The sequence below is a fragment of the Akebia trifoliata genome, chromosome 9 (genome assembly GCF_017979445.1).
Source record: "Akebia trifoliata isolate Shusen 1 chromosome 9, ASM1797944v1, whole genome shotgun sequence".
In the NCBI taxonomy this organism is placed as follows: domain Eukaryota; kingdom Viridiplantae; phylum Streptophyta; class Magnoliopsida; order Ranunculales; family Lardizabalaceae; genus Akebia; species Akebia trifoliata.
Window position 1 is genome coordinate 4,545,625 of NC_141383.1, and position 12,334 is coordinate 4,557,958.

General features: G+C 35.5%; 1 protein-coding gene across 4 annotated transcripts; it reads right to left on the reverse strand.

The window, feature by feature from the left end:
- Positions 1 to 3,652: 3,652 nt before the first annotated feature.
- LOC147394158 (putative disease resistance protein At4g27220) lies at positions 3,653 to 10,046 on the reverse strand. Of its 4 annotated transcripts, XR_015181392.1 has the most exons (4): positions 6,780 to 10,046; positions 5,493 to 5,703; positions 4,889 to 5,052; positions 3,654 to 4,438 (listed from the first exon to the last, which is right to left on the reverse strand). XR_015181392.1 is itself a non-coding variant. In XM_086453666.1 (2 exons), exons 1-2 carry the CDS (start codon positions 10,005 to 10,007, stop codon positions 5,675 to 5,677), a joined length of 3,237 nt encoding a protein of 1,078 aa, XP_086309792.1. In that variant the 5' UTR covers positions 10,008 to 10,046; the 3' UTR covers positions 5,491 to 5,674. The 4 variants fall into 4 exon arrangements, 2 of the variants coding, with proteins under 2 accessions (XP_086309792.1, XP_086309791.1); XR_015181393.1 differs by lacking the exon at positions 4,889 to 5,052 and having other exon boundaries at positions 3,653 to 4,438; XM_086453666.1 differs by lacking the exons at positions 3,654 to 4,438; positions 4,889 to 5,052 and having other exon boundaries at positions 5,491 to 5,683.
- Between the last annotated feature and the right edge of the window lie 2,288 nt (positions 10,047 to 12,334).

Consider the following 12,334-nt stretch of genomic DNA (forward strand, 5'->3'; position numbering starts at 1 on the left):
ATGATAGAAAGGTAGAAATATATATATATATATATATATATATATATATATATATATATATATATATATATATATATATATATATATATATATATATATATATATATATATATATCTATATATATATATGGGTCGGGTTCCTGCGACACACATTGCGACAACGTGTTTGTCTTATATGTTTGGAAATGTTTGGAATGGGCTGATTTTTTGTGAGGATGATCTCTGTGATGAGGGGATCATCTTGGCAAAAATCATCCCATTCCAAAACTTGTAACCCCATCAAAATTGATTTACAAAAATTGGACGGTCTAGAAGTTTCATAATGAGCTGATTTTTGGCAAGGATGATCTCTTCACCACAGAGATCATCCTCACAAAAAATCAGCCCATTCCAAACATTTTTGCCCATATAAGACAAAACATGTTGTCTATATGTGTGTTGAAATGGTTGTCGTTTGAACCTGACCGTGTATATATATATATAGGATGACGTTATTACGACCCCTTTACAACTCACATTGCGACACACCGTTTGTCTTATATGGGAAAAAATATTAGGAATGGACTGATTTTTTGTGAGGATGATCTCTGTGATGAGGGGATCATCCTGACAAAAATCAGCCCATTCCAAAACTTCTAACCCCATCAAAATTGATTTACAAAAATTGGACGGTCTAAAATTTTTCAACTTGTAAACATGGGGCTAGAAGTTTCATAATGAGCTGATTTTTGGCAAGGATGATCTCCTCACCATAGAGATCATCCTCACAAAAAATCAGCCCATTCCAAACATTTTTGCCCATATAAGACAAAACAGTGTGTCACAATGTGAGTCGTAATAGGGTTATACGGAACCCGACCCATATATATATATATATATATGGGTCCCGTTCAGTACCAAACGTTTTGGCCAACATTTTAGCTAACCATTTTGGCCTAGATGGGTTAAAAGTTTTGGAATGGACTCATTTTTTGTGAGGATGATCTCTATGGTGAGGAGATCATCCTCACCAAAAATCAGCCCATTCCAAAACTTCTAGCCCCATGTTTACAAGTTGAAAAATCGTGGACCATCCATTTTTTGTAAACCATTTTTGATGGGGTTAAAAGTTTTGGAATGGGCTGATTTTTGGTGTTGATGATCTCCTCACCTTATAGATCATCCTCACAAAAAATCAGCCCATTCCAAAACTTCTAACCAATGTTTTGCCAAAATGTTTGGTGCTGAACATTTCCCTATATATATATATATCACTCCCGAGGGTAAAATTGTTAAGGACCTCTAATAGAAAACGGTCATTATATTTTGGCCCAGGGGGCATTGCCCCCACAAGTCAAACCCCGTGAGCTTAGTGAGGAGTTTGACCCCTGTGTTTATCCACAACATAGTCCAAAGTCACCGATCAAGAATAGAAGTCATATATGACTTCCCAACAGTCTCCCAGAATTTGCACCACAAGTTGTCCCTCTTCGGCCTATATAGATCGATATCTTCAAACAAGGTTTACAAGCAAAGATCGATTTCGCTACAAGCTTTTCCAAATCGGTTTTGCTTAATTGGAAACTTGTAGATAGGGTTTGCACTTAACCATCAAGGATCTGAGTCTCCGGATGAATCAAGGGATTGTAACCGTTTGATAAGGAAAGTTCTTGAGTTTGATCTTGCAAAAACATGGAGAACTTGAAGGGTGAACGCTAGATCGAGGAGGTTTCGAAGTAATGGGGATCTTCAAAGCTAGATTTCCAACAAGGATTCGACGAAAGGAAAAGGATCCACAAACCCTAGATTTGGAATACTGTGGAGAGAGAGTGCGTGCGAGAGACAGATACATACATAGAGTGTGAGAGAACGAGAGAGCGAGACTGAGGACGAGAGACAGAGAGTCGAGGACGAGAGAGAGAGAGAGAGTGAACGAGAGATCGCAGAGACAGAGTCGTTTTTCTCTCTCTTTTAGAATGGCTATTGGCACGCCAACTTTTACTTCTTCCGTAGAAACGACGGTTAAACGACAGATTAAAACTGTCGCAATTAACGACAACCTTAAGCAGTCGTTTTTAGCGCAATTATGGCGTCGCAAAAACCGCAATATGACGTAGTGATAACTCAACAATTTGTTTGGAGTTCTTTGAGTTCATAATTCTATTTATATTGAAACCATTGAGTTCAATAGTGAATGCATAGAGAAGATAGAGAGAGAGAGAGATCCAAGGTTGCAACTTGGGCGAGCTAACCCGAACTCAACCCAATTGACGGGCGAGCCTAGGTTGGGTTATATGGAAAATGATTTGAGCCTGAGCTAGAAAATGTATGAGCATATTTTAAAAGTTTCTTTGATGAGGGGTATTTTATAATTTCAATATGAAATTTAATGCATCTTAGGAAGGGTATTTTCATAAATGTATGAGCATATTTGTTGTGTCAAGTACCGAGGGCATTTTAAAATTTGATTAACTTTCATGATAAGAAGTATTTTAGTAATTTCGATATGCATAGGTTGGAGTCAAATAATTTTGCAAATGATTTTCGATATATTTTGTGCCGCAAATCATTTGCTGAAATTTCTTAAGAATTTAGGTGATTATGCATTTTTTTTGCAATGCAAATCATTTGCATTGTGTAACCAAGCACCAATAAAATTAATTGTGTTTGCAAATGATTTGCAGAATGCCAAGTAGGGCCATGGTATCAAAACCATTAACACTTTTCTCTCTAGGTACCAATTTTAGTATTTGATGATATTGAACCAGCTCTATCAAGCCCGGGTAAATTACCATTTTATGAGCCGAATTTAAAAAATTTATGATTCCGGCTAATTGTTCATTTAATTACCAAAACATGAATGTATGAAATCTCGCTGGTTTCTATAATGACGAATTCGTTAAAATTAGTGAAAACTATGAGATAGTCACTTCATACCTGCGAGATTGTTACTTTAAAACTGCTAAATTGTAACTTTCAAACCTCCGATATTGTAGCCGTTCACATTTTGGTAATTAAAATGAACAAAGAGCTGGAATTGTAAATTCGTCAAAAGTTGGTCATGTTTTCGTAAATATCTCTATTGGTAAAGCATAACAGAATAAACAGGGCATGTTTATTGACATGAGTATATTATCTTCCGTTGGAATAGAGAGTTGGGTGGCAAGAAAATGTGTTGCATCATAACATGCAGCTTCATACATTTTAGAGAGGGTTCGATGGGCTTTTAACATAACGATGTCCAACATTTTGTAGGCAATGGGCATTTTGTCATGTTCAAATATATAAAGAAGCCTGAAACGTGAAACATTTGACCGACCAGCGATCTCAAAAAATGTCACATTATTAATTAAGAAAATCAACCCTTTATGAGCTATCTTCCCATAAAAATAATGTTCAAGGAGATTTGAAAAGTAGAAGAATGAAGGTTGAGGATGATGGTATAGCGAAATATTTCACTGATTTAATCGACTAATCCCTTGTATGGTGAATATTTGGAAAAATTCAATGATTTTTGTAAAAATATCACAAAAAGTGTTTAGACATCGGATCAAACTGGTGGTTTGAGCAAGGCTAACTACATTTTGTAATGGTTAGTGAACCATTTATATTTATCGGTAAAGAAAGGTAAGGGATAGCCAATATGAATCAAGAACTCTTTCTGCTTTGAGGGACTCTTGGTTGTTTGTTTCCCTTCTTCTGTTGTAAACATGGTGTAAACTACTATATAACAAAATCATAAGAGTCTCTCCATTCTAATTGAAAGAATGAGACTCAACTCTATATTACAATTCTTAATGGTATTAGATCATATCACATTCTAAGTGGTAATTCGTTTTCTTCACAACGTTTCATCCCTGGCATCGTCTTCATCACCACCTCTCAACATTACTACCATTGCTTAGATCACAGCTATGGTGGTGTCCAAGAAATTATCATCCACAAATTATTCGGCTTGGAAAAATTAAAATATTGTACCACTGATTGTGAGAGTTGATCTCATTCATCACCTAACTCCAACAATGAAGAACTAAAGCAAGTGATTACAAATACCCCATTATCTATCGATAATATTTACATCATGTGACAAATCATGAGTTGAAGTACTGAGTTATAACAATAACAAGTGGCATTCCAGTTTGCATATGTAATTCCCCAAAATCAAAGTTGCTTGAGTGAAACGACATGATGAGCTAGCTTTAGTCATTCATTCATGATGCGAGTTCGAGACCAAGAATTAGAACTTCGTACTCCGCAATATTTTTTGTGCACCAGAATGTCAATTTGAAGGATAATGGTCGAACCAGGGACAAGAAGGATAATGCTGGAGAGCAAGGATATTGTTTCTGCAAGCCAGTCGGCAATGACCTTCCACCTTGACATCAGAAAGGTTAAAGACCCCACTTTACGGCTCAACTGCTTGTGTTTGCATCAAATTTTTACCGGACCACGTGTTTAACTAACAACAAAAAAAGGGAAAAGTAATTCAATTAAAACTAACCTGCAAGAAGAAAAGGTAAGACACTACATGAAATAAACATGGACAAGATGTTGGTGCATCACGACATTTTTAAGATTTTCATTGTGCACTGTCAGGTCATAGAACCACCAATTAAACAATAGTAGGGGTTTTTATTGTTTTGTACAATAGGAGCCAATCTCTTATTGTAAAACACAAATGGTTACATAATAAAATCCAAACAAGAAAATGGGCACTAATTACTGAGTACCTTTGATTGGGCAAAGAAGACTGATTAGACATCCGAGTTGAGTTTTCGAATTCTAAAACTAGCCCATAAATGAATTTTGATGATATGTGATTTTGATATGTATGAACAATGCACTAACTTTAACTTAAGAGTGTTGAAAGCCAAACAAAAGGATTAGGGATTAGGAATTAGGACTTTACAGTTATAGGCGCGACTTTATACTCTGCACAAGGATGGATAGCCATGGACTTCTCAATCTGGGTCAGCAATGGTGTGAACTACGATGAATGTGGATGGCACCAAATTATCTCGAACAGTATGGGTGATGATGGAATGAGACCAAACATTCAGGTGGTTTTTTCACCTATTAAATCATTAGATTAGTAGCAATAGACCATTTTAATCATAAGGTTGCAATCATAAATTCTATAGAAGGATATTTTTCTAATTTAATTGGTTGAAACTCAAATCAAAGACTTTAGATAAAAACTATTGTAACAATAATGGACATTGACTAATATAATCTATACGAATGATTAGATTTAGAACATGTTTATGCATTGATCCACATGATATGTGTTGGAGGGGAGAATTGGGAGTGGCACTGAATAATCTAATAATTTCTAAGAAAAGAAAAAAGTTTTCTTTTTAAATGAAGATAAATATTGTAATAAAAGTTACATGAATTGAGATGATGAAAAAGACAATAAGTCTCTCATAAAAGTCCTTTTTTTCAATACTAGAGAGCTTTGATTTATTATGATATAGAAGAACCATTAGAACTTGAAGCATGTTTGGCCATACTGGTTTCTTTCATGCCAGACGTGGACCACATCGTAGACATAGTATTTGAGAGAGCTCTGTTGAATCGGATTCAATGAGATGGCACTTCCCTTATAGTTTATAGAGCTTGAGGCTTTGTTCAACCACATTGTTTGTTCGTCATCTCCCCAACGCACCAGTAGGCAGCAAGAATGAATGAAACATCATTGCTTCTGAAAATATAGAACAAAAACTGCACTGAGTCAAGTCAAGAACTTGATCGAGTTATTCAGATATTAATAACATTTTCGTGGAAAGCAATATATAAACATTTTTATTCTATTGAAAATACTAAAAAATATATATATTTTTTTAACATTTTTAACTCCAATATATTTTTATTTGGCTCATATGAGTCATTATTGAGTCAACTCAATGGACATCCGAGTTGAGTCAATATTTTGAATTCTAATGGGGATATGTGTGATTTTAATATATGTATGAACAATATGCACTAACTTTAAATTAAGAATGTTGAAATTAAGCAAAACAATAGTAGGAATAAGGAGTTTACTGTCTTGAATGTTGTAGACGTGACTTGATGCTTTGATCTTCCCATTCCAAACCTTTAAACCATTCACTATTCTCCCCAAAAATAGAACTTAATGTGGGGGCGCTTAGGACACCTAAAGGGAGTCTCTTCAAATTCTCACACTTCACCACAATTAGATATTTCAAGGAAGGCCAATAAAAAAGTAACCTCCGTTTGTAGAAACAGTCCTTGTAGTTCCAGAGAAAGTACAAATATTTTTAACATTTTTAACTCCAATATATTTTTATTTGGCTCATATGAGTCACTATTGAGTCAACTCAATGGACATCCGAGTTTGAGTCAAAATTTTGATTTTTAAATTCTACATTAATCTAAATTCTACTCATTTTTATAGAAATGAAATAAAATTCTTTCGACCCACGAACCTCGTTATAGAGAAAACTTCAAATGCCACAGCCAATCAAATTGTCCCCGCCTCCAAAAGAAATTTCAATATTTATAAATCAAGAGGTGCGACAAAATATTTATAAAATGAGACAAGGGCATTTTCTTTTTTATAATTTCATTCCAAATTTTAAAGAAAGTGTTTTCTTATTTACGCAAATAGGACTATTTTGCACTAAATTTTTTATTTTATTTCTTCAGGTGTATGGAATAATTCTAGAAACAAATGAATATATTTAAATTCGGATTCTCTGATTTCATGAGATATGTGTGGTTAAACTTAAAATGTATTGAAAGCCAAACAAATTAATGGCTAGGAATTAAGAGTTTACCTCCTCGAACAGGGGTTGTAGGCGTGACTTGATGCTTTGATCTTCCCATTCCAAACCTTCAAACCATTCAATATTCTCCCCTAGAATCCTTCTTAATGTGGGGGCGCTTTGGAGACCTAAAGGGAGTCTCTTCAAATTCAGACACTTGATCGCATTTAGATATTTCAAAGAAGGCCAATCAAAAAGTAACCTCCGTTTGTAGAAACTCAAAAGCTTTGGTAGTCCTTTTAGATATAGACCCCATAATTGAGGGAACATCTTCTTGTCCTCCTCTTCGTCTACCTCCTCCTCATCTACAATAATCTCCTCCATCTCATCACAGTCATGCACTCTAAGAATTTGTAGTTGCACGAGACCTCGAGCTAGTTTCACTGGGAAGAGGTAATTTAGGCTGCCACAGGATCTGATATCTAGTTCTGTTAGGTTTGGGTAGATTAGAGGTGTCGGAAAAGAAGTAGAAACATCACAAGAATTAGACTGCCTTAATCTGGTGGCTGAAGTAGTAGGAATCTGAAGGAATTTCAATATGGTCGTTAGCTTTGGTAGATTCATCAATTTCATCCATCTTAATTTAGGGATCATAGCATGCCCTTCCTCAAACCCCTCTGACTGAAATATCTCTTTCAATTCATCACAGTACTTGACACGGAGTTCTTCCAGATCTTGTAGCCTTGAAAGCAAATTGCAAGGGATAACATGGATTAGTTTACGGCACTTTTTTATGTTTAGGACTCTTAACTTTTCAAGGAATCCATTTGGAAGTGCTCCATTACAGATTGCCTCCAACTCCATCTTTTCAATGACTAATTCCTCCAAACCACTAAATGCAAATTCTGAAGGCCCTTGCACAACACTCATAGGATAATCCATTTCATGACATTCTGCAATTGTAAGATACTTCAAGTTGTTAAATCCACATGCATTAAGTTCTACGACATTCTTGAGACCTTTGCAACGATATAGACGAAGTTTATGCGTTCTTTTCAGCAAAACTTTAACCCAATTTGATATTGGGTCCAATGTAGTAGTGAGGCTCATAGACCTATCTGGTTGAACAAAATACCATTCCTCAGTTTTCTCACAAGCATGTATACTAAAATCTTTCAAATTTTCAAAAAAGGTGGGAATGTCTTCGGACAAGCAAGTAAGATTGTCTACATGTAAGCCTAAAGTAGTCAAGCGGTTCAAGGATGATAGCTCAGATAATCTAGCCATACTTCCACCTCCCATTTCAATAGTCTCCCACCCTCTAAAGCTTCGAAACATGTTCAATTCCTCTAAGCAAGACAAGTTTGAGAGCACATCTCGTGGAATACTTTCAAGTTGCCTAGTGTATGACAAGTCCAACGACCTTAGATTGGTCAATTCCCTCATTTCTTCCGGCAATCTTTGTATCGAAGTCTCACTTAGATCAAGCATTTCAAGTTTCTTCAATTTTCCTACTAGAGATACATCTTCTAATGGAGTACGTCGAAGCAAAAGTACCCGAAGGTTCACGAGGCATGACAATGATGGTGGTAATGATAAAATTCCAGTATACGTTAGATCTAGAGTCACAAGGGATGTCATTCTACTGAAAAAACTATCAGGGAATTTCTTGAAAGAAGAATTATCTGACAATGATAAGGTCAACAGCTGTTGGCATTCAGGAGGTTGATCAGGGAGCTCAATGATTTGGTTACGCATTAGTGACAATCGACCGCATGTCCCCAAATTTTCCTCATGTGGCCACTGTCTCAGTCCCATGCCAGCTTTTACAATGAATCCAAAATTGCTTTCTTTAGAAGCAATTGATAGGGCTACATCGCGAACAACATCGTGCATCATCACTACGAATCCATACACATTATCACGGACTTTTACCAACAAACATGAAGCTATAAGCGTGTCGAATAGTGTTTCCAATCTAGCCTTTGCTTCCTCCAAAGTGTAGACATCTTCAAGTAAGTCAACTCCCATAACATATGGCATCAACTTGGAACGAGAAATTTCAAAGTCTTCAGGGAAGAAACAACAATATAAGAAACATTTTTTGGTTTCTTCTGTTTCTAAGTAATCGTAGCTCAACTTTACTGAGGCGAAGACTCGTGACATCATACCTTGGTAGATAGATCTCTTTAGTCGTCGCAGTGCATCATCCCACAAAAGTTTTTGCTTCTTACCTCGCAATGCCCTTCCAACTGTAACAATTGCTAACGGCAAACCTCCACATTCAGCAGCAACCTCCGTGGCCAAAGTTTGCAAATCAGGAGAGTCCACGACATTACCCGCCTTCTGTCGAAACAGATTCCATGAATCTTGTTTCGATAGTACTTGAAGTTCAATAATTTTGTGTGCTTCCATATGGTTACATACATCCCGGCTTCTGGTGGTGAGTAAGACTCTGCAACGATTGTGGTCATGATCTTCGAAAGAGATTCCCAAGTCGGCTAATTCCAATCTCTCCCAAACATCATCCAAGATTACAAGGACCCGCTTATTCTTCAGTCTCGCACGTAAACGTCCTGCTCTTACATCTTCACTATCTTCTTCAAGTTTCATCCCCAATTTCTCTGCGATTTCACCTTGAATCCTTTTCAGGACTGGGTTTTGGGATACGGTTGCAAGCACAACCTCATCAAAAAGCTCATCTCTTTCAACTTTCTTCCCAATTTCTTTGATCAAGGTGGTCTTCCCCACCCCTGGCATCCCCCATACCCCGATGATGTTGACGTTCTCATCCTTCAAAGCTTCGATGATTTGCTTCGTTGCAGATTTTGTGGATTCAAAATCATGAAAATCTCCAGTACTACTACTACTGCTGGGAGGAGGTGCAGGTACTGATACATCAGTAATAGTAGTGCTGAAGTTTCTTCCATTATTGAGGAGCTTCTCCACGGTGCCAATCTTCTCATTTGCTTCTTTACCAACATCATAACGAGAACAACACCATCCTTTGAACCAGCTATTATTGATCTGTTCAACTTCACCATTCAACCTCGCTGCGTCATGACGGATGTTGTCCACACTTGCTAGCCACGCTTCAACAACTTGTTTGATCGTATCTCCTCTTCGCCGAGCTGCTTCCACCAGAAGCCCTACGTCGTTCCTCATCCTTTCTAATTCTTCAACTTTTTGGTTCAGGTCTCTAGAATTTCTCTTGTAATGAACAATGTAACCGATACGATCACCAATCCAACTCTTGACAATTTCTGTAACAGGTGCACACAAGAGATTAGAGACATCCATTGTTGTTTCTTGAGATGCAAGAGAGAGAGAGAGAGAGAGAGAGAGAGAGAGAGAGTATGCGTGTCTTTCAGATAAACACGGAAAAAAAAAAAAAAAAAAAAAGAGGAAAGCATCATATACTAGTGTATCCCGAAAAAGATCTATGACTTTACTTTTAGAGTCTTGATTTTCTAACTCACAGACTCCCCGTAATTCTCCTGACGTGGAAAGTGCAAGAATCATAGATTTTTCCCTTGGGATACACACTCCTAATAGAAGTAATTATCTGATATATCATTGACTCTTCTAAAGTTGTACTCTGGGCCGAGTTAGGTGAATTTATTAAAAGCAAATGAAGGCCCATTAAATGCGTCAAAAGAAACATGATTCCTATTCCACACGGTATCTGAAGATATTTATGATGAAGTCGGTGATGATTCGTCGTCTATGATTAGTTCTTTAGTGACCCCACTTGTCATCACGAGAAACTTTAATGGTGTAGACCTCAAACCCTAATCCTACTTACGTAATTACTCCTTTTAACTTCACAATAAATTCTCAACCCTATTTAAAATAGGGAAATGCTGAAAGGACTCAAATAGAAATAGGGATTGTATACTAATTGTTAAAGAAAAATATTTTTGATTTATTATCTAATGAAGTTGAAAATAAAATGTCCAACATCATAAAAATATTAATTATTTTTTAATTAAAATGTCTAATCCCATTAAAAGTGATTTAGAATGTGGATCGTCAATTTTTTGTCAAATTTTACCAAAAATTTGTAAATCACTTTTGATAGATTTAGAAATTTCAGATTGAGTTGATTTTTTGTGAGGATGATCTTCTCATAATAGTGATCATCCTCACAAAAAATCAGCTCAATCCAAAATCTCTAACCCATATTTTGAAAATCCATTGTGTTTTACATATGTCCCACATATATATATATGGGAAATGTTCAGCACCAAACATTTTGGCAAAACATTTTTCAAAACATAGGTTATAAATTTTGGAATTGGTTGATTTTTCGTGAGGATGATCTCTACGGTAAGGAGATCATCCTCACCAAAAATCAACTCATTCCAAAACTTCTAGACACATGTTTACAAGTTGAAAAATCATGGACCGTCCATTTTTTTAAACCATTTTTTATGGGGTTAGAAGTTTTGGAATGGGCTGATTTTTGGTGATGATGATCTCCTCACCATAGAGATCATCCTCACCAAAATCAGCCCATTCCAAAACTTCTAACCCCATGTTTACAAGTTGAAAAATCGTGGATCGTCCATTTTTTGTAATCATTTGTGATAGGGTTAGAAGTTTTGGAATGAGCTGATTTTTGGTGAGGATGATCTCCTCACCATAGAGATCATCCTCACCAAAAATCAACCTATTCCAAAACTTCTAACCCATGTAAGACAAAACATGTTGGGCAAATTGTTGGGTAAATGGTTGGGTACCGAACAAGACCCTATATATATGTAGGGTAGCGTTCTTTTGACAAAATCCTAGCCAACATTATAGAAAAAGTTTTGTCTTATATGATTAAAAAGTTTTGAAATGGAATGATTTTTTGTGAAGATGATCTCCATAGTCAGTAGATCATCCTCACAAAAAATCAGTCAATTCTGAAATTTCTAACCCCATGAAAAGTGGTTACAAACTAATGGTAAAATTTGATGGTTCATGATTTTTCATCTTATAAACTAGGGTTAGAAATTTTTGAATTTGCTAATTTTTTGTGAGGATGATTTTCTCATCATAGAGATCATCCTCACAAAAATTCAGCCCATTCTAAAATTTTTAGCTCATATAAGACAAAATACTTTTTCTAGAATGTTGTCTAGGATTTTGTCAATAGAACGCCATATATATATATATATATATATATATATATATATATATATATATATATATATATATATTTTTTTTTTTCTAAATTAAAAGTTTGAAAATAAATTTTCATTTAATTCCCAAATTTTAATCTTAAATCCTATGCTGAAAAACATCCTTTTTTATTTTTATAGTTCATAAAATTTTAAGCTCTAACATCCCTATGGTACCCCCATCGTGTTACAGGGGCATCATATCGAAATTCTGTCCATATAACTAGGTGTCCCTTCAGTCTGTAAATATATTTATTCTCTTTATAAATGCTTGTTTTTTAAAAAGATATTAAAAAATTGAAAAAAAGAATCTTTGATATTCTGTTTTTTTTTTCTTTCTATTTGTAACTTGAGAATCTAATTGTCAAAAATAACTAAGAAACCTTGTCTTAATTTTACACTTTTTATACACAAATGGCACAATATTGATGGTGACAAACATTCTTATGTCTATAATAC

Coding starts and splice junctions, on each gene's coding strand:
- LOC147394158 (XM_086453665.1), bottom strand. CDS start 10,007: ATGGATGTCTCTAATCTCTTGTGTGCACCTGTTACAGAAATTGTCAAG. Junction 5,704..6,779: donor TACAACCCCTGTTCGAGGAG/GTAAACTCTTAA, acceptor GACTCAGTGCAG/TTTTTGTTCTATATTTTCAG.